The sequence below is a fragment of the Lepidothrix coronata genome, unplaced genomic scaffold, assembly GCF_001604755.1.
Source record: "Lepidothrix coronata isolate B3197 unplaced genomic scaffold, Lepidothrix_coronata-1.0 Scaffold40, whole genome shotgun sequence".
Taxonomy (NCBI): domain Eukaryota; kingdom Metazoa; phylum Chordata; class Aves; order Passeriformes; family Pipridae; genus Lepidothrix; species Lepidothrix coronata.
The window spans coordinates 3,389,641-3,412,826 of record NW_016690220.1 but is presented as its reverse complement, the minus strand read 5'-3'; the positions used below and the strand labels follow the sequence as shown (position 1 = coordinate 3,412,826).

Here is a 23,186-nt window from a genome sequence, read left to right as displayed (position 1 = left end):
AGTCTTTAGCAGGACATTTCTCTAGACTATGAAAGACATATGCAATCTGCATTAAAAATTATGTGGTTTGTAGATAAATCAGTCAGATTATAAGTATCTTCTGATTATTTCTTAGTAAAGTTTCTTCTTCCCTTTCTGGAACCCTTTTTGTAAAAAAGTTATATAAAAGTGACAATACTTCATCAAGGCAGCTTTATGTGATAGCCAATCTAGATAACAACACTTCCCTACTTTACTCTCTATTCTTAACCACCCCTTCTCACAATATGTATTCTGCTCTCTTCTTTAGTATTTTTCAGCTGCTCACTGATACATATCTTCTCAATTGTCATATAGTAGAAGTAAGGTAAACCGTAAACTTATCCCCTGCATATTAATCCCTGTAGCAGATCATTAAAAAGATTTTAGATCTGCACAGAGCATTAGTAATGGATAGAGTTCTCAGACCTCCGTGTCTCTTTGGAGTCATAACTGGTAAAGACTTATGTTAATTTCGGCAACAAAGATCTGATGAAAAAAGGCAAGAGAGACAAATAGCTCTGAGAAAGCAATAAAATCTACACCGTTCAGCATTTATTCACCTTCCAAAAGGAACTGAAAGGGCAAAAAAAATCCATCTAGGTTTAACCTAGAGTACAACGAATTTACAATCGAGAGTGCTTGCACGACGTGGTTTGGTTTCATTGACTGAAGCTGGCTTGGATGTGTAAGAAAGATCACTTCTGATTGCTCGTCATCTCTGTTACTCCTCCTCACAGTGCTTCTGTTTCTTTAACTTGTGCTTGCACCACAAACTAATCCCAAATACAGTAAGTACAGCCACCATGTTACCAGAAAAAAAACTGCTGATCTCTGGCAAGAAAGGAACTATACTGGAGAAGTTCATCTTGTGCTCTGGTGTTCACAGTATGATGGTCTGAGCTCCGGAGTTTTTAGTCCGCTGTTGCAGGAGGTCATGGCCTCTCCAAATGCCCCTACCACATCACACAGGTACAGAGGTTGGAGTAAAGGGCTTTGAATTACATTGAAGCAGTCAAGTAACAAAAATGCATTTATGGCTAAAAAACATGTGTCCATCAAGAGGGTGAAATCTAGCAGCAGTGGGAGAAGGGAACAGTATCAAAGAACTAGAAAAATTATGATGCCCCTTGAGAAATACCTTAGACGTTTGTAACAATACTAGGAATGAAAGCATAAGCGGTAGAACTGGAAATCTCTGCCCTAAAACAACTTTAATCTAAAATAGAAACTGAATGTGATAATTCACACTGCTCTAATACGGACATTGAGAATATAACTTGCCGAAAACAAGCAGGAAGAAAAAAGAGGAAATAAAATTTTTGCATATGGAAAAGGCACAACTTTGTTTTCAAGGCCATGAAATGGTGACAAACAAAGCAGTTAGCAGTTCTTGTGTGAGAGAGGTAAATAATGCGATCATGAATATCCACTGCATAATCAGTAGGTAAAGGAACAAGGGCCTTTATTATGCATAAATAACAAATAAAAGAAACGCATAACAAAATAAGAAGTCTACTAGTTAACAACAAAAGTGATCAAAGAGGAGAGACTGAAAAGGGTTTCTTTTTTTAAACTCCAAAACCAGCCTACCTGTGATCAGATATTTTAGTAAGAATATCATTAACAGGAGAGGTAGGAATATATGTCCATTTGCTTAATAGAGCAGGAGTATTTAAATGAGCTTGCACAAATTAAAACCAGACAAGATTGATTAAAATTACCCTAGAGTAACTATAGACAACACAATCTCTGAACAAATATTGCTTATCTTCAATAAAAGAGGATGGAGGAAGTTACAGAAATCGGGCAAAAGGCAAAGGCACAATCACCCAAAGAGGAAAAACTGAAGATTTACTGATCAAAATGCTTAATCTGAAAGGATATAATTGAAAAAACTTCAAACATCATCACAGCTCATATGACATAGCATATGACATGGGTTTGTCAAGAATAAATCCATCAAATTAATATCTCTTTTTGACAGAGTAACCAGTAAGGTGGGCAGAAGGGAGAAAAAGCTGTATTGTAGCTTGACTTTAATAAAATTTTTTTTTGCTATTTCATGTAACATTTATTGAATGACTGAAAAAAAAATTCACAGGCTGGTCAAAAGAGAGATGAGTGTTACGACACTGCCCTCCACTCAGACAATTTGAAAATACCATTTTTACCCTGTTGCAACGTTTGTAGGGAGAGTAGGATATGTAACATACTCATGGTCAGACAGGTTGGTTAATAAAACATTAAGCAGTGATGGAAGAAGGGACTATATTGGCTTCCAGGTTATATATATATCAGAGAACTACAGAGAATATAATTTCTGCTGAAAAAATGCTTGATTAAGACTTGTAAACACTGTAATATTTTGTAGTTTTGAGACCAAATACTTAAATATTCCCAAATATGAAATTTGTGTCAGTATTCATTTGTATGTCTTTGACAATTTTTTTTATATTTCACTTCATAATCTTTTATGACCTTAATTCAAACCTTTGTGTCATAACACTGCGAGAGCTGGAATCCAATCTATTGTTGATCTGTATTCCATAAAGCAAAAAGCTATTCTGACAATTTCCCACCTAAGTAACTGCATTCTTATATGGATCAGTTTAAATTGATACTGATATTGCATCATATTGAGTAATAGTGTAATCATATGAAAATAAGCACTTGTTCATTCATAACTAAAACTGCAAAACATAGTTGAGCTGAAGTAGAACTTTAAACAGGCTTTAAAATTCATGTCAAAAATAGCCTGGAAAGTAACATGTCTGTTTCCAACACCCTGATAATATTTATACTTAAAAGATGACATCACAGACTCAAGGAAATTCTGAGGTACATCATAATTAAAAACTATTCAAGTAAATGGACAACAGCAACAATAAAAAAATTAACTAACACTTTTCCCTTCTCTTTTGCAAACAGACAACGTAAGTCCCAATACCTTTGTTTAAATGGCACACATTTATTCTAACTCTATGTTGTTTCCTACTAGACTACCATCAATTTGGAGCTAAGGATACAGCATGGCAGAGGACATGTAAGCCTGAATTGCACACTCTTCTACTACTCTTCATATTAAAATCTCTGCTATGATATTCTTAATTTTCAATGCCAATATCCTGCTTCCATTTCTGGGTATAAAGGCTATCCTCTGTACGGATTTAAAATTAAGATCCTAATGGAAACTGAGTTCCAAACTTATGAACATGGTACCTTCCACTTAATTATGAGATCTATTTCTAAGCACTGAAATGCTTCAATGCAAACTTCCTTAAGTCTTCCTATTGCATTGCCATCTGAGAAAAAGAATGTTCAACACATGCTACTCTATAAACCCAGGAAGCACTGTCAACAAGAAACTCAGAAACACACACATACTCCCCCAAAAACTCAGTTACGTATTAGATCCAAAATGCTTCTTACAATTACTTTCTCTGCTTATACATTGCAGGAATATGTAATTTAATTTAATTTGTGTTATTTAACAAGAGTGAACATATTTACCTTTAGACCTCCTTTGTCATCTGGCAACATTGGGACATTTAAGGATTGCCTACTTCTGGAACTAGGCAAAGATGATCTGTTGTTCAGTTTATTCTTGTCTTTGTCTACTTGCATGCATGCTGATGCCAGTAGTCTTACAAGCTCTGTATCTAAAAGAAAGCAAATTAAGACAATGTTTGGTCTAGTTTACTTTCCTAAATTATGACTCTGACACTTTTCCCTATAAATCCCACATAAGTAGTAATGCATCTACCATTACCCCAAACCTTCTTTCTTGACCTACATTTCCCACACCTCCCCACACAGTGGGATGCAGTCTTATCATCACCTCTCTAAAGGTATTTATCAATATAAATAAGCAAGCTATTCAGTCAGAATCAGTCATGCGTGACCAACTGAACTGCCTCCTCTCACACTTTGTACAAGTCAAGAACAACATTGTGATGCTCCCTTTTCTCACCTGACACAGAAGAGAGTAGAGAAAAATGAATATTCTTTCTTCAAGTGCAGGTTGCAGAAAAGAAGCTCGAAATTAAATCCCAAAGAGAAAGAAGATGTTCAGCCTGGACAATGAAGGGACTGAAAAGAAATGGTAAGAAAAAAGGTGGACAAAAAAAGAAATAAAAGTAAGAGGAAGAAAAAAGAACAAGCATGACATGAGGACAGGAAGGCAAAAAAATATTCTGTAAATCTGCGTTTTATATGGCACTCAGGTAGGATTTTCAGAAGAACAGACAGAACTGATCAAGAGAGAAAGGTTACAGGACAAACTATTCTGTCACAGAAATTAGTTCTAAAACAATTCACTATATTTATTTCCTAAAATTTCATACTATTAATGATCTACTTTTGACAAGGAAAGGAACCTGCTAGTGACCAAAACCATTATAACGTGTAAATACAGAGAAAAGAAACATTAATTTCATTAGCAGTAATGATAAATCAATTTAGGTACCAAGCAAGGGTAACAATAACAAATTATGTAGGCTAAACAAACTAAAACAAAAACTATATGTATTTCATTGAAGTCTTCCCAAAGCATGCTGCTTTTTCTAGAGCACTCCCTTTAAAAAAGTGAAAAACAACTTGAACCCTGAAGTGTGATTTATTCTCAGTCTTTACAAAATTAGTGGGAGGTTCAGCCAGGAGTTCCCTACTTTTGTTCCGACTACGGTCTTTTTGTCCTGTCTCTTTGCTGCTCTTTACCAAGGGGAAATTTCTAGCTCCAGTTCCACGGTGCTAATGACACCATAGAACATCTGTGCCCCCAGAAATGCCATTGAACTGGCTCTCGTGAAACAAACACCACATTTTTTTGAGCATCTTCAAAAACGAAGTCCAGAGGAATGCATAAAATCTGTTATCCCATAAATGTATACACTCATCTAATTAACTCAAACCCCACCATTTTCAGGCAATGTTCTTTCTCAGTCCAGTCCAGCCTGGACATCAGAGGATACTTCCTAGCAACTTTCATGTATTTTCTGGATCGGAAAGGAAGTTTGTTTGTTTATGTTGTACATTTCCCCAGAGTTTTTTGAAATAGCATACCTGGATCATTCAGCAGCATTATGAGGTCAAAAGCCGTGTATCCATTTTTTGCACGAAGATTGACGTCCGCTCCTTGATTTAACAAATACTTTACAACGTTTTTGTTTCTTTAAGGGAATAAAAAAAAGGTGTTGATCACTTAAAAAATAAATAAATAAAATAGAAACACCCAATACTCCATTTTCAACCTTTTATAACATTGCTCCTCAATTAGAGATGTTTTACCTTTTCTGCAACTAATCTATGTAAAATTTATTCACAAGCTCTTTAGAAGCTCCCATGATTCCCTTGTCAGTCACTGTTTTACTCACTACAAATCACATTAATCGACAGGCAGAAAGTCAGCCTTAAAAACCTAATTTGAATAGCCAGTTTCTTAAACTGATCCTTTGGAACTGACTGGAATTTGTTGCCAAATACCTTCCCAATGAAGGGCCATTAATGCCTAGGGCACAAAAGCAGATGAAAAGACAAAGGTCAGCTCAGTAGTCGTCATATGCCATCACTAGGACTTCAACTCAACCTCACATTCACAGCTTGCATATTAAGAAATTGCACACAGAAAAGCCAAATTGACTGAAGATAATTATAAACTTCAAACAGTACTTCACTTAATTACAGATATAAATTATATCATTAGAAAGCACATTATCACTTCCTTGAGGTGTTTAAAATGCAAAAACAATCAGCATTAAATGTCAACCAACACAAACACCTTCCAACAAAAGCTCCTAAAAGGCAGCTGCATAAAAGACACCACCTCAGCTCCATTAGCCCCTCTCCCCTCTCATATATCTGAATAAATAAGCAGGACTTGCCTCCTGAGCTAAAAACAATACTTTAATTCTGCCTACAAAATAAATGAACAGACAACAAAGCTATGAAATAATATACTTAATACAAAACTTCTCTTGAGCAGCAACTGACCTTGTATTAAAACAAATTCTGACATGCATAAACAACACAGAGCAAAAACATACTCAAGCAGCAATAGTGCCTGCAAATTCTAACACTGAAGGCTGACAAACAGATCTCAGTATCTCCAGAGCATCACTTATCATACACACAAAGTTTTCACTGCTGAACTCACTCCAGACAAAAATCAACCCAAAATGGAGGAGGACTGTTACTCCTCTAATAAAAATTCTGCTTATCCTAAGCACAGCTCCTCTGCATACTTCCCATTACTTCTCTTCCTTAAAACTGTATCATCCCTCCATCCTGCTTTCCAGTCCTGAACCTTGAGGGCACATAGAGATGCAATCCTTTAGCGCCCCGGCTCACAAAGAACTTGTCTGCTCCCTCCTTCAAGCCTGAGACCCTCGACACCACTGATGTTCCTCAGGAAGGGTTAGCTGAGGTTCTGTGGAGGCTAAAGATTTCCAAATGTTACAAAAATTTGCAACTGGTCCATGCCAAGAGAAAAGGCTAAGATGCAAAGTACAGAATTACAAGGCTAAGTACTTATTTATGCACATGAGGTGTTCCAGCCAAACTGGGGCACCCCGAATGTGGCTTTACACACAGGACTCTTCTACCCTTCAGCTGTACACCAACACTCGCACTCCCAATTGCTCATCACAGTAAAACTGTATTCAGACAGTGCCAAGTGTATAACAGAGATCATACGTGAAGTACCAGCCAGGCAAATTTCTGGGGTCTGACTCTTAAGTGTCTACCTACATTTATAAAGGAGCTTTAGAGAAAATGACAGTTTGGTTGCATTTCTGAAAACTCCATGAAAACTAAAGGCTGAATAAGGAAACACAGCAATGGTTTAAGACTGGAAAATATGGCACATGGAAGGGTGATTGCCTTGAATTTTCACAGCTTGATGTGGCTTACAACCCTGGCAGGGTGATACTATCTTTCACAATGCTGAAAAACATCAAAGGATGGAAACTGAAATCTGCACCAAAGCTCCTGGAGCACTATGTTCTCAGCATTTATTTAGCAAGCTTCAAGTTCCCAAATGTTTCACTCATTCTGAAGTCCAAACATCATTCAGGTCTGAAAAGCTGAGGACAGTGCATAAGTCACGGAAAACTGAGGTCACAAGTCTCTCAATTTCTTGTAAGACCCCTCTGCTTCCACAGTCAGTATCAAAAAGGTTTTTTTCTATTGGGATGCAAGAAGAATTAAACTTCTTTACTGCTAGACCCAAAGACAGTACATATCTTACCCATGGTATGTGGCCTGCATCAGTGCTGTCCAGCCATGAACATTATCCTGTTTATCAACATCAGCATTTTTCTCAACAAGGAGCTGAACAAGGGGTAGCTGTCCAGTTACAGCTGCAATCATTAATGGAGATGCACCGTCAACATTGGTAATATTGACCTGACTTGGGTCTTCATCAACAATCTCTTTAACCAGCTGGAAGTTTCCTGCAAAACAGGCATAAAACATAATCTACATGGGCAACAGAGAACTGCTCAGCCACTGAATTATTAAGTATTTTGATTTGCTGACACTGCTCTACATCTAGTGGAATTAAAACAGAAAAAAATAAAGCACTAGAGCAACTGCAACACTAAAGCTAAAAATCTGTACTGATCTTTGGTCTTTTAGTTAATTAGTACATCTTTTCAGCCTACATAAAATTGTGGCATAAGCACGGGACACTGTATTTTCCTGATTTTCCCTACCTGTACACTCACAGTGCAACTCCATTAGAAGAATTATTTTCTGAAATGAACGACTAAGCAAGGAAGCTGTACAAACTGCAAACCACATGTGAAGACACAAATAGGGAATATTTCTATTAAATTGTGCTAAGATGATGTTGTGCAAGGAAAACTGATGACTCCAAGACCCCTGTTCCATTTCCACAGGCTGAAATCACAGAAAGCAACAATTTTATAATCAGACTAAGTGGGTAGAAAGGTACTCTAAAAGGTGCCGGAGGAGGCCATGCCTTGCCTTAAGCAGGTAGAAAAATGCTTTGTGTCACACTAACCCATAAGTTCCTCTAACAGAAGTAGTTCACTGATTCAAAAAACCTCTACTGATAGAATTCCACAACCTTCCAAGGAGTTAATCTACTCCAGCGCTCAACTTTCTCATATTCAGAATGATTTTTTAAAGTTCTGCCTCCAGTATTTGAACTAAATCTCCAATGCAAAACATCCCTACTCCCTACTCAAGAGTAATGCATCATTTGACATCTTTCTAGTTTTTTCAAAGTGAAATTAATGTTCCAGTTTCCAAGTATAAGGGCTGCTAGTCACTTGAGTTCCTGTCTAGATTAGGAAAAGCAGTACAAAATATGTTACTGAATATATTTCAACAAGGTTGTGGTTTTTTCTAAACTTAAATTAGGAGCAAGCACTTTTAAAAAATATATGAAGTAGTCAGGCTTATCTTAGAGAGCTTAAGCTCAGCCACCTCCATTATTTTTTTGATGATATATGGCAAGTAAAAGCAGGGAAGTTAAAGGAAAGAAAAGATCTCTCTGACTGTACATACCACCATAGGAACAGAGGCAGGAATAAGCAAATCATAACTGTTGTGCAAATGAAAAAAGTCTCACCTTTTGTAGTGGGTTTCTGTGGCTGGGGTTTGGTGGGGGGGGCTACAGAGGTGGCTTCTGTTAGAAGTTGCTAGAAGCTTCCCCTGTCTGGTGGAGCCAATGCCAGCCAGCTACAGGATGGACTTCCTGCCGCTGGCCAAGGCCGAGCCAATCAGGAGTAATGTCTTTGTGATAACATATTTAAGAACAGAAAGCTATTGCGCAGAGAGAATTCCAGCCAGGGAAGAGAGGAGTGAGAACATGGGAACAACAATTTAGACACCAAGGGCAGTGCAGAAGGAGGGACAGGAGGTGCTCCAGGCACTGGAGCTGAGGCCCCTGCAGCCCATGGTAAAGACCATGATGGAGGCTGTCCCTCTGCAGCCCATGGAAGACCATCAGGGTGCAGAGACCGTGAGGAGGTTGTGACCTCGTGGGAGACCTAAGATGGAGCAGGGTCCTGCCGGAGACCTCCAGCCTGTGGAGAAAGGAGCCCACGCTGGAGCAGGCTTTTCCCAGGTAGGACTTGTGGCCCCTGTGGGGGACCCACATCGGTACAGCTCATTCATGAAGGACTGCACCCCATGGAGAAGTGATCCACGGGAAAGCAGTTTGTGAAAACTGTTGCCTGTGGGATAGACTCATGCCAGAAAGGTCCATCAAGGACTGCCTCCTGTGGGAGGGACCCCATGGGAGCAGGGAAGGACTCCTGTCCCTGAGCAGCATCAGAAACAACAACTGACCATAACTCCCTTTCCCTGCTTCCCTGCACCGCTGGGAGGGAGGAGAGAGAACATGAAAAGAAGGAGGTGTTGGAGGTGAGGAAATGAAGATTGAAAGTAGAGCACCGAATTCAGCATTCTTTCTGACTTTATAAGCAGATACAGACTTTTGTGAACTATTGAAGAATATGCATTTTGGATTTTATATTGTGTTTCAATGTTGTGTTTTGTTTTATGTTGTGTTTGTTGTACAGTTCCCCATATACTGTACCCCTAATGCTGGAAAGTTCCACTCTCCCTCATGGCCCTATACCCTGTCCCCCCACTGGTTAATTTCTACTGCATTGCAGTGGTTTCCATATTTAGTTGCGTTTTCTCGTTAATTTGCATGCACCGCCCTTACCCTTCCCTAATTCCGCCCACCTTCCAGCATGTTCTCGCCTTACGATATGTAAGGCAGGAGCCATTTTGAAGTCCACCTTCAGTTCCAGAAATCAGTTCAATTTAATAAAGTTCCTTGACCATTTCGCATCTGAACCCTTGGAGTGTGTAGTCCCTCATTTCCTGAGTGAACCGCAGCAAGGAGGGGTGGGGTGAAGGTGTTTTTAAGATTATTTCACTTCTCACTCTTTTGCTCTGATCCTGTCAGCAACAAATTTAAGTAATATCCCTACTTTGAATCTGTTTTGTTCATGAAGGTAATCAGTAGGAGACCTCTCCCAGCTCTTATCTCTACTCATGAATCCTTAGCGGGTTTTTTTTCTCTCCTCTGTTCAGCTGCAGAGGGAAGTGAGAGAGTGGCTTTAGTGGGTACCTGGCATTTGGCCAGGGTCAACCCACTACACCTTTATACAGATGGTAAACTGCTTCACGGCATGGGCTGCCTTCAACTCAATCACAGGCGTGTACATTTTCCTTGGAAAGTCAGTCAGAATTCCAGACAAATCCTGCAGGCACTTGAGTGCACTCACTAGAACTAACATCCAACAACAACACTCAGCTGATTTGTTGGAATGGGAATGATACAAAAGCACAGAACTAATTTTTTGTGTCCCAATTTGGTAAAAGGCAGCAGGTGGCTTTTTTAATACAGACCCACATCACAGACTTTGTTAAACAGAAACCCTGGAACCTACAGAGACTCCAGAATTTACTTTGAACCCTGGCCTAGACAACCCTTAACCTAGTGAGTTGCTTTTTTTAACAGTGCTGGCAAAAAAACCCAAAGAGATAGAGTATGCTGAACAGTATTCATGTGGCCCTTCCTCTAGTACTCCTTCTGACCCAGTACCAATATTTGTAAATCTCAGTAATCACAGGGGTACAAGAGGGGAACCTGAACTCTCTAAAAATCTAACAGACCTGAGGCTTTCCCAGGAAGACGTTTTGGTAGCCTACACCCGACGAGAAGAAACAGAAGTCTGTTTCCCGTGTTAGGAAACAAACATGCTCAAAAGTTACAACAATTAGACATGGTGGAAGAATTGTTCAGTACTTACCCAGTTTCAAAGCATGAAAGACATCAGGTTGCTTCTTTTCTGTATCTGGAAGGAATATAAATATTTCTATTAGCAATCAATAAAAAAGCAATAATTTCTAGTAATTTTTTTATAGCAAAAACTACTAAAAATTACATAAAAGTACTATAAAACATATGTTTAGACATACATTTAATAATAACAAAGAAACCACTGACAACAACTTTATCCCCTTTGGGAAGAGTAACTCACCTGTATGGTTCTCTTCGCAGAGCTAAAGCTACAAACCACAATACAGCACCAGCACAGGTTTTTCAAATTCCATTCTCTATCAGGAAATTGTATTTGGTAACTCTAGTGTTTCCTGCCTGGAAGACTAAAATATCCATTAAAGAACCACAGTATGGTTCTGTGGTCAGGTGTAATCCTCTGTACAACAGTGAACACTCAAATAGTACAGGATTATTTTGCAAGGTGTTTTAGAAGCTGTCCCAGTTTCATTTCCTCTTGAGTATTCCTGGGTTAATTTGTGAAAAATAACAGTGACAGTTTACCTACATATCTTGTTATTTGTGCATCAATAGATATCTTTCTGCTCTCAGATTGGCATTCTCATTAATAAGAACTGCAATTATTACAAATTGTAATATTTTGAGTGAAGGATCATTCCTCTGACGTTCTATTCTCCTCGCTTTAACAGCCTTCTTCGTTATACTTTAAGTGGTGTGACCACAGAAGGTTTTTCAAGATTCATCAACCCAACTCTGTCTGCACATATATCCTGTACATCCATGTGTGTATTCATATATATTCATGTCTATTCCTCAAGGGACTGGTCATGAGCAAACATCTACAGTCAACCAGTTCTGCCTGGTAGTGTGGCTGTATGAAAGCCTTAGAGCTCCAGCTTAACTCAGGAGTCAACACCTGACTAACACCTTCCCTGAAGCAGAAACAAATGTCTGATTTTTGTCCTTACTTCTTCAAATACACAGGAAGCTTGACCTGCAGGAATGGCACCAAATGTAAATAAAAATTAACAGTTCTGGGGATTGTGGACGTGTCTATGTGGCAGCACAATGTAGACATAAATAGGTAAGATTTAAGTAAGCCTATTTAGGTATCACAGGTGGCATAGAGTTTAAAGTGGACTATCCTACCCTGCAGAGTTTCTGCCACCATGGCTGGATGGATCTACAAAAGGATCTTTCTAGAGCTAGACACATCCTTAGATTTTATAGCAAGCACTCCAAAGCTGGAAAATCCAAATATAGCTCTTCCAAATCCTCTTGCTGAGCACCTCTCAGCACTGGTCTGCATCACAAAGCATAAATATCTTGAAAAGTGTCTCGAAAACAGCCACATACAGAATAAGGTCTCAGTCCCTGAAATGACTTATTGATGTTCAAATGTCCTACACAATGTTCAAATCAAACTGATTAATTAAGTATTCCCCGCTCCTCCAAGGATCAGAGAAGTAGGGGTCATGCCAACCTGCTATTCATCCACATTAATACTCAGTTTCCTTAGAATACACAGTCCACTTTCAAAGGACTTGGAGTAGGTTTCATATTCAGAGTGGTAGAAGAAAACATTAAGTTAACCTCATCCGGTTTTCTGTGTGTCACAGGCTTTGTATGCAACACCCAATGAAGACAACCCAAAAACAAGTTTTAGAGAGGCATTTAACCTTGATTGCAACTGTTAGAGATTGCACACCTCTATTAAGTCACTTCAGCTCAAAGCTTCACCATAGTATATTATTTCCTGTTTAAATTCCTCTAACTTTAAACTCACAGTTTTTTAATTTCACAACCACATAAAAAGGCCCTCCACTATTTGACCTTCTGTCTTTAACACGGACACTTTATTAACCTCACTTCTTAATCACTTCATCATGAAACTAGACAGACTGAACTCTTCAGTCTTTCCTGACAAGTCACGTTTGCTAGATTTTCTATATTTTAGGTTTTCATTGAGTCTGCAACATCCTTTCTTTGATATCCTATTCTGGTTTTTATGCCACTTCTTCGTGTCATTTCAAATAGGCCTTTATTATTTTCCTCCTAAATGAGCACCTGGATCATGTGCTTTAAAAGTAAAAAGTATGTTTCACATAATTCTTATTATGTTTCACATGATTCTTATTGCAAGACAGTAATCTCACCCTGCTAATGTGGAAAAAAATCTGTTGATGTTGGGCACTCGTACCTCACCTGAAGTAGGTGTACCTACTCCGATATAGTCAAAATAGTCTAGTTACAAACTATAAAGAACATCATGCACATACACAATGAGACTTTCCATTTCTAAATACACAATCAAAACTGCAAGAAAGTGAAACAAAAAAATAACAGTCCATACCTGCCTGAGGTCTGATCGTTGTGAGAGATTCCAAGTAGTCCTTCATGTCTTTGTGTTTGAAGCCAACAGAGATTTCAAAAGGTGTTTTATGTAGTACATTCAGGTGATCAGGATTGGCACCTTTCTCCATGAGCTGCTGTGCCAAGCTCACCTTTCCACTAACAGCTGCCAGCATTAAAGGACTCCAGCCCATCGTCTTCACAGTGTAATTACAATCAGCTCCCCAGTCTAGTAACAGATGTACCACTGCCTCATGTCCATGCTGAGCAGCTGCCATTAATGGAGTGATATCGGGAAGGTCGTCTCTGCTGCTGTTAAGTACATTTGTGCCGAAATGGTCGTAATTGTCTACAAAAGCTCCGGATTCCAGCAACAACTTCACCATGCTGACGTGGCCACCTCTGGAGGCCATTGTGAGGACACTGGCTCCTAACTTATTCTGTGCATTGAGATCAGCACCATTTTCCAGCAAGATGTGGGCCACACTTAGATGTCCAAACCTTGAGAGAAAAAGGGAGGAGAATTAACACCTTGGATGGCCAAAACCAACATATTCTGAACTCAGAAAACTCTGTCATCGAATGGGCCTGTTGACTAATACACTATGAGGGATCATACACACAACACTGAACATGACAGTGATCACCTCATTGGAGGAGAGCAATGGTCAGCTGAGGACTGTAAACTAAACCATTCCACATATACCAGTGACCACGCCCATAAAGCAGACCCCTATTTAAGAGGATGGTCTGGTTAAAGCAGCAACCTGCCAGCCTCATTTTCAGCTGCATGGTACCAACTCATAACTAACATGAACCAGAAGGTCACTTTCATTTTATTTCTAGGGCTGTATCACATTCAAGAATCAAAGCCAATTTGTTTACAGAGATCTTAATTAAGTATCCTCATTACTACTGAACTAGTAAAAACTGCAAAGAGTCAGTGCTAAATAAAAAAAAGAAAAATGGCCATTTTATGAACTGGATAGCTAGTCTTTTATATTTGCATTATCCCCTGTTTTCCAGTTGTGAACCATCAATTAACGCCTACAATGAAAGAAGACATGAATGTGCCTGTTAAGCTCAGATGAACAGCCAGTGGCCACATGTTGTAGAGTAACCTGAACTTCACTCAACACCAAGGGGATCAGAGAGAAATAGCTCTATTAGAAGAGTGGGACAACTGTCTGTGTGAATGGCCTTCCCTACAACAATCAATGGAAAATATTCCGCTTCTAAGTCAACCAGACCAGCATGGGGGAAGTGTTTATACAGTTCAGCCCAACACAGAGCACCAAAACTGAGCAACCAACAAAATGAATTTTGAAGAGAGCAAGGCACTTGAGCTGGGCTTGGCTTCCAGTCACATACTCCTCCCTGGTAATTGGGGATACCCAGTGTGTGAGTTGACACAGACAGGCAGCTGTAACCACCACAAATTTGCAGCTAAAATGCAAAAAGTAAATTCATTTCTGTTAAATTGTGAACCAGGGGATCCGCAAAGCAACACACAGGCAGAGGTAAGCAATCAGAGACACAGGCATCATCATCAGTCCGTGCTAGAGGATCACTGGCCTGCTGTTCACACAGGCTTATCAAGAGTTAGTCCCAGCTGGAAGGTCTATTGGGAGATTTACAACCCTGCTGGACAGTCTTCTGATTTTTAACCCATTCCTCCCAACACCCAGCATTGTCATGGTGAGCCTACAGGGACTGGTAATGGCTATGCTGTTTGTCTTCTGGTTTGACTGTCTATTGTGCAATTGCTATGTCAGGCTTGTGCTACAATTTCAGGAGACTGCTGTATCACTGGGCTAAATCAAAACCCTCTGTAACATCCAGTATGTTCCAATAAAGAAAGCTGGAATGAAATCATTAAGCCCTCCTTGTGTGGAATATCTCAAGAACTTGGTCAGAGTACTGAACTCAGACAACGGTTTCATCAGTAACCAAGCTTTGATACGACTTGATTATCAGAGGCTCTGGTAGTTTGTCAGTAAGCAAAAGACAATCGTGCAAGCCATACACCCAACCAGCTAGGTAACCATGAGGAAAAGGAAAACCTTTACTGTTCCTCAGCTGAGGAACCCCACATTTTAATAAACATAATACTTTGACAAGATGTGTGCCTTGTGCTCTTGTTGCAGACATTATGCATAACTGTATGTTTGTACAGTGCTTGTAACACAATCCAACTTCAACACTAAAAGCAGTCTTTGTACACTGCAGCAGAGCAAATGTTAGTTCAGGAATTCCTGAATAATGCTACTAATCACTAAAAGCAAACGTGAGACCAAATGTCCTTAGTTTCCTTTCAGAAAGTACACAGTTGCAGGAGGAAGCCTCCAGGGCCTGCATAGTCACAAGGTCCATCCTGGTAGCCTTCACTGCATCACCTCAGTAGAGCCTGCAACCCCTCTACACATGATTAATTTTATGCACACATGCTATCTCCTGTGCAATTTCAATAGGACTAACGACAGCCAGAAAATTAAACACTACATAGACTCAAACTTACCTTGGTATAAACACTATGTTTCCTTTTTGGTTATCCATTAAAAAGAAAAAAGGAACATGCTCTTCTACTTTATGCTTTCTGCACAGGTTTCAATAATACATACAATACTTTTCAAGTGTCAGCAAGTAACTTCTTGAAATCAGTGAGAGGGTTATAGTGATTTGACTTTATTGTTTTTAGAGAATGAGCGTATGGTTTTCATTAAGGGGAAAAAATCTAAGACTGTTTCTGCAACTATTTTTCCTTTTTTTTTAACCTTCATAAAATAACAAAATTGTTGAACCTTGTCTTCCTTGTTCTTGCTGGGGAACCAGCTGTGTGACTCATTCTTTGGGAACTTTCTATGGCCGTTAATTGAAAAGAGAAATGTTGACTTTGAAACAGATTCTTTTCTTTCAAGTATTCAAACGCTATGAAACTGAAAAAAAAAGACCAAAACACAAAAAACATTTCTCCTCTCAATTAAGCATTCAGTTATTATAGCAAAGCACTGCCCTCCAACCCCACAAAACATGCCTGTGAGCCCAAGGCATACTTGTACATGTAAAGATAAGCACCAATACCAGCATGAGCAACTCGAGGACCTCCCACAGTCTAGCAGTGGGTTACAGAAAGTACAGCATCACCGATGCAGAAAACAACACAGTTTTGTCATTAAAAACTCTCAGCAATGATTTTCCATATCCTCCAGCGAGGCACTTAGGAACACATGGGAAAGCCAAGGGAAATTAATCGTGTCTGTTTGCTTCAGTATGTTTTATGTCAGACGTGACTTTTCAACAAGTAGGTAAGACACATACATACCCCCCCAAAAAAAATAAAAATTAAGTAAGGGTACGTGCGTATCCTATTGTCACAGAAGGAAAGAGGGGAGCAGTGTTTCCACGTTCGGGTTACCTTTGACTGCAATTCTGCGCTGGCTTTATTCAAGAAATAGCGTTCACTGCTTCAATCACCACAAAAGATAAAAACCTAATGCCCCAGAGCAACACTTAACCAAATCTACACCAGACAACCCCTCCTTACCCACCCCCAGGGACGGGAACAGGTGACGGCTCGATCCCCCGACATAACGCCGGGATACACCGGCCACGACCGACCGCAGCCTCCAACATGGCGCCCACACGCCCCCTCTCCCACACGCCTGACCCGCCTGGAGCTCCCCAGCGCTCCCGGGCGCCCTCCCCTGGCCCGGGGACCGGGATTAGAAGGGCAGGGGAGTCGAGCGCCCGCGGCAGCCCTGGGGCGGGGAAGGGAGGGAGGGCCGCCGAGGCTGAGCCTTCCCCGCCCCGGCGCTGCCGCCGACTAGGCCGGTGCCCCGCGGCGAGGCGGGATAGCGGCCGGAGAGCCGCTCTGGTCCCGCTCCCCCCCTCCCGTACCTGGCCGCTTGCATGAGGGGGCTCCATCCGTAGTGGTTCCTGCTCTGTACCGAGGCGCCCTTCCGCAGCAGGAACCGCACTAGCTGCTCGTGCCCGCCCGCCGCGGCGAACTGCAGCCCCGTGTTCCCGGCCTCGTCCGTGCAGTCCACGGGCACGGCAGGGGTCGGCGGGGCCGCCGCTTCTCCGCGGGGCTCCGCCGCCGCCTCCTCGGGGCCGCAGGAGGAGGAGGCCGCCAGGTCGGCGGTGCCTCCGCCGCCGGCGGGCAGCCCCAAGAGGCGCCGGGCGGTCTCGCAGTCGCCCTGCTCGCAGGCGCGGAGGAAGAGCTGGACCTGGGGGGGCACCCCGCTCTCCCCCATGGGCAGCGCCGCCGGGCCCCGCGCAACTCAGCCGCCCGCCACCGCCTCCCCGCCAGCGGCTCGGCGGCCGCCGGGAAGGCACCGGGAGGAGGGGACTCCGCCGGCGGGAGGAGGCCGGCCCAGGGCGGCCGCTGCGCCCCGGCCGCGCTTCGCAGGGCGGGAAGGGGGCGCCGGGCTGGGCCGCGCCCCGCGGAGCCGGCGAGGGGCTTCCCTACCTGGCCGGGGCCTCGGCGTCTCCCCTGCCCAGCCGGCAGTGCCGCCCCGCCTCGCCCAGCCAGCGCCGGGGTCCCCACGGCTCCTGGCCCAGGGGGATTCTGTCATCTGGGCTGCAGGCGTTTTCCACACCGTGACTGACTCTCACACAAATAAGTGTATGCGCCCGGGGTCATGGCAGCAAGCCTTCGCTACGGAGCTTATTCGCTCTCGCCTGACACAGTAATCCCTTTTCTTTGCTTCACAACGTGACTTCTACAGCTTGGCACGGTCCCTTTATCAGCCCCACTCTGCTTATGTGATACTTCAGCCTTTACTTGGACCTTCCTACTTTGTCTTTCCTTTAGCTCCAAACCAGTCTCTCCCTTCACTAACAGGATTCAAAGATGAGTCTTCCCTAAAGAACCCCCATACTTTTCCCACCGCCTGACAGCACTGGTTAGTCTTTCAGTTCAAAGACTTTGAGCATAATATTTGGATTTTTCAGGTACCTCTCTTTACCTTCAGCCTCCCAGGTAACCTGAAATTTTTTCCAGGTTATTCCAGTTTACAAGATCTAAAGCGAGGGAAAAAATAAAGCAAACTCTTGAATTTAGTCATTGAAGAATATCATGTTGTGTACCTGCAAGTTCAGGCACGTAATCTTCTATGAAAATCAGTTACTTCAATGGCAGAACAGGGCACTTATTACAGTGGTGGAGAGTTTGGGGATGAGAGGACTAGGAAAGCTTATAGGGAGTGTAGTAAAACCACCAAATGCCATTAAAATGAAGCAATCCCCTGGTTTTAGGTAGTGGCATCCTTATCTTCCAAGTTACACAGCTTTTTGACTTGGAGCCACTTGTGAATCCAGATTGCCAGACCATCATGGCAAAGGGCCAAACAAGTTACACTTGGAGAAAGTCTACAGCAGTCCTAGCTGTGGTTATGGCCACTTTTCCTCTGGGAAAGTACCATTCACAGCAAAGAAAAAAAAATTGCTTATTTATCGTTACAGAAGTAATAGAACAAATTCCTAGCGAGGACACATATTCAGTAATGCTTCTTTCATTATAGATGTGTTAACTCATAGAATATTTAAATATGTAACATATATACTTAGGTTAAATAATTTCCTTAACCATAAAGAAGCTTACATTGGCCATCTTCAGAGGGAAGATGCATGGCTAGGTAGACTTTTGATCCAGCCAGTACAGCCATTCTTAAATTACCATTTAAGCTTGCCATTATCAATAAAGGTGGATGGTGCAATTTACTCTGTTTAATATTTCAGAGCTTGGAAGAAGGGAATGACAAGAGTAATTAATGTAACACATTATTCATGATCAAAGAAAAGTGGGTCATACTTACCATGTCAAAGTGCATGCTCAGATATAGTCAAATTAGTGACACAATCACTCCAGTTTTTCTTTGAGATAAGCTAATGTACATAGTGATTGTACAAATTTATGTTATGTAGTTGATGATTACGATATCAATTTCTACTAATGGTTTGAAACTCCAGACAAAGATATCATTAATGTAATTAGAAACCTAACAGCAAAGATAAAACTCTTATTTTAATAAACTTATAAGTAATCAATAGGAAATCTTTGTTGGGGGTTACAAAATGAGAGAAGAAATTATTTGTGATGAATTTTGCTGCTGTTATCTGATGGTCATTACTATCTTCAGTTGGCATCCTAGGCATTTATACTAGTATGATCAGTCAGTGATTTCTGTCACTGAATGAGAATAAGGCAAGGAAAAAATAATCAGATTTCTTCTGAAATTAATGAAGTGCTATAGAATATGCTCATGGATGATGCAGTACCAAGCTCTCTGGAAAACACAGTATTTGATTTCTTCACCAATGAAAGAACAACCTAAGCCTTTCAAACTGTTCATTACGGTAAGATGATGGAGAAAGCTTAGGTTGGAAGATCACAGAATCATAGAATATGCAGAGTTGGAAGGGACCCACAAGGATCATTGAGTCCAACTCCTAGCCCAGTACAGGACCATCCCCAAGAGCCTGAGAGTATTGTCCAAATACTTCTTGAACTGTGTCAGGCTTGGTGCTATGACTACTTCCCTGGGGAGCCTGTTCCAGTGCCCAACCACCCTCTGGGTGAAGAACCTTTTTCTAATATCCAAGTCACCTCCCCTGACTCAACTTCAGGCCATTCCCTCTTGTCCCATCACTGGTCACCACAGAGAAGAGATCAGTGCCTGCCCCTCCTCTTCCCCTCACGAGGAAGTTGTAGACAGCAATGAGGTCTCCCTTCAGTCTCCTCTTTTCCAGGCTGAACAGACCAAATGACCTCAGCCACTCCTCATATGGCTTACCCTCAAGGCCCTTTATCTTCGTTGTCCTCCTTCGTATTTTCTCTAAGAGCTCAATATTGTTTTTATATTGCAGTGATCAAAACTGCACACAATATTCAAGGTAAGGCCACACCAGTGCAGAGTTTACAGTACCATACAGATAATGCAGATAATACAGGACAAAACAAAACCAAGATTCTCAAGTGCAGATTGTGTGTTGGTTGTTCAGAAGATTCATCCAAACTGCATCTTGTTTGTCCACTCAGTGAAATTCCTTCCAGACAAGAAATTCCTTCACATCAATTCTGTGCTAATCTGTATAGGTCAATGTTGGATTGCTCTGAGGTAAAAATAATTTAAAATGACAGAAGAAACCCTAATGAAGAAATTACTTTAGAAAAAAGGAGATGAGAAAAGTGCAAGGAACAGGACAAGCCTGCCAAAAAGTGCCAAACAGATAAAGCAAGAACAAAAATGTGAACTCAACATTTGTGAAACTTTTCTAACATAAGTCTCCACTGCTAATGATATCATCTTGAGCACAATCATGTGGCACATGCAGGACAGCCAAGGGATCAGACCCAGCCAGCATGGATTTAAGAAGGGCAGATTCTGCCTGACCATGATCTCCTTCTATGACCAGGTGACCTGTCTGGTGGATGAGGGTGAGGCTGTCGATGTAGTCTATCTAGACTTCAGCAAAGCCTTTGTCACCATCTCCCATAGCATACTCCTGGAAAAGCTGGCAACCCACAGCTTGGACAGGGGCACTCTCTGCTGGGTTAAGAACTGGCTGGTGGCTGGGCCTAGAGAGTGGTGATGAACAATGCTGCATCCAGTTGGCGACCAGTCACTAGTGGTGTCCTCCAGGGATCAGTGTTGGGCCCAGTCCTGTTTAATATCTTTATTGATGGTCTGGATGAGGGAATCGAGTCTACATTAGCAAATTTTCAGTGACACCAAGTTGGAGGGGAGTGTTGGTTTGCTGGAAGGCAGGAGGGCTCTGCAGAGGGATCTGGACAGGCTGGATAGATGGGCCAAATCCAATGGGATGAGGTTCAACAAGGCCAACTGCTGGGTCCTACACTTTGCCCACAACAATCCTGTGGAGCACTACAGGCTGGGGACAGAGTGGCTGGACAACGGCCAGGCAGAAAGAGACCTGGGGGTTCTGGTTGACAACCAGCTGAACATGAGGCAGCAGTGTGCCCAGGTGGCCAAGAAGGCCAATGGCATCCTGGCCTATCAGCAACAGGACCAGGGATGTGATTCTTCAGTACTCAGCACTGGTAAGGCCGCACCTCGAGTGCTGTGTCCAGTTCTGGGCCCGTCAATTTAGGGAGGATGTTGAGGTACTGGAGCGTGTTCAAAGGGCAACAAGACTGGTGAAGGGTCTGGAGCACAAGCCCTGTGAGGAGCAGCTGAGGGAGCTGGGGTTGTTCAGCCTGGAGAAGAGAAGCCTCAGGGGAGACTTTATCACTCTACGACTACCTGAAAGGAGGTTGTAGCCAGGTGAGAGTCTCTTCTCTCAGGAAACTAGCAATAGGACAAGAGGACACAGCCTTAAGCTGCACCAGGGGAGGTTTAGGTTAGTCTTTAGGAAGAAGTTCTTCACAGAAAGAGTGATCAGACATTGGAATGCGCTGCCCAGGGAGGTGGTGGAGTCACTGTCCCTGGAGGAGTTTAAGAAAATAATGGATGTGACACTTAGTGCCATGGTCTAGTTGACATGGTCATGTTTGGTCATAGGTTGTACTCAATGATCTCTAAGGTCTTTTCCAACCTAATTGATTCTGTGAGTCTTTGAAAACACCAGCAGGAAGATGTAAGCTTTATGGATGCTACTCATCAAACAAAGTTACATAAAGGAGATAAACTTAGAGCCATTCTTCTGCAAGACATAGAACTCACCATTTGCAAAACAAAGACTAGGAAACCATTAGGGCACGTAACACATGGGTGGAACTAGTAAAGTAAGTATAATATGGCAAAAAGCAGGGATGTAGAGCTACAAATTGGCCAGGTAACATGACAAAAAATTCTATTGCCCTTACGGTAATAATAGGTTGTAATACATATGGACATATACCTTAATACATGAGCAAATTTCTACAGGATCACATAGTATGGAAGATTGTAAAGTTACCATCATAATCAAAAGCATCAAACAGAAATGTAAAAATGCAAGTAGTCAAGCAATCTGTTTCTGAAGAAATCCATAAAACTAGAGGCAGCTGACTCACTCATACTCTGCATTATGAAAGTCTGCAGATGATGGCATCTCAAATCCCCAAATACGATGGCCTTTTTTCATGGCAATTCAAGGAATAAAAGGCTTGTTTTCTACTGTAAAACTTTACTGATGTGAATCACAAGGAAGACATACTTCTAAGAAAAAGAAAACTGAAATTTTTAGCATTTGTTATGTGTGATGACACTTATCTGCCACGGCCTGTGGGGAAAGGAAATAGGGACCGGGCACTACAATAAGGGTCTTTGACACAGCAGAGGTCTGGTGGAGTAATGCCAATTTTATTAGGGGTAACAGTAACTTATATAGGGTAGATTCAAGGGTGGAGTTTGGACTAGGAAGGAGCACAAGACAGACAACTCAGGGATGAATGTGATTGGGGAACCGGGCAAGGAGGGGAGGAGTTTTGGTGTATCCGGGGTAATGGGCCAATGGTAGCTCTCCCTGCACTGCAGCACTTAGTGGCCAATCAGGTGCAGGGGAGCAGGAAAACTGTGAGGGGATGAGGAAGACAATATGGTGGATGATTTCAAAACCAACAACTGGGGTACAGACAACAGTATAACAATAAAATAATGAACCGGGGACAACTGGGGATAAACTGTCCAATCCGGGGTAATGTCATATCCAGTATAATAAGGCAAAGTCCAGTGAAGTAATGTCCATTCAGGTGTAGAATGTCTCATTCTGGGTTGTAAATTTTGCGCCATGCTTGAAATTGTTCCCACTCAGCTTTATGTTCTCCAACATCTCCCCCTTCTTTGTTTTCTGAAACGTGAGCGATGTTTGCCTCGATGGAGCTCAGCAGCAACTTACGTAAACATAAGATTAAACATAGTAAGATAGTACAAACAGAAACTAGACCAAAAAGGGATAAAATGCACAACATAATAAGCTTCTTGGACCAATTTGGAAAATTTGGTAACTGGAGCCAATCAAAGAGGTTATCGAGCCCTTTACTTTTCTCCTGGCGAATTTCTCCGACCAGACCTTTTAGCTGGTTAAT

The 23,186-nt window shown here is 41.8% G+C and overlaps 1 protein-coding gene across 7 annotated transcripts in view; it reads right to left on the bottom strand.

Moving 5' to 3' along the window:
• The window catches only part of ANKS6 (ankyrin repeat and sterile alpha motif domain containing 6), a 42,990-nt gene extending 20,732 nt beyond the window's left edge, over positions 1-22,258 (bottom strand). For 4 of the 7 annotated variants that reach the window (XR_001874493.1, XR_001874492.1, XR_001874494.1 and 1 more), the window contains exons 1-6: positions 17,054-17,409; positions 13,158-13,657; positions 10,815-10,859; positions 7,265-7,469; positions 5,083-5,189; positions 3,532-3,680 (exon numbers count right to left, since the gene is read on the bottom strand). Coding sequence is in view for 4 of the 7 variants with exons in the window: in XM_017813264.1 (XP_017668753.1) it covers positions 3,532-3,680; positions 5,083-5,189; positions 7,265-7,469; positions 10,815-10,859; positions 13,158-13,657; positions 17,054-17,409 (1,362 nt within the window). In the remaining 3 variants the exon portion in view is untranslated. Of the gene's footprint in view, positions 1-3,531; positions 3,681-5,082; positions 5,190-7,264; positions 7,470-10,814; positions 10,860-13,157; positions 13,658-16,700; positions 16,805-17,053; positions 17,410-22,172 lie in introns of those variants that run through there. The other 3 variants (XM_017813267.1, XM_017813266.1, XM_017813268.1) reach the window with 3 other exon arrangements.
• Between the last annotated feature and the right edge of the window lie 928 nt (positions 22,259-23,186).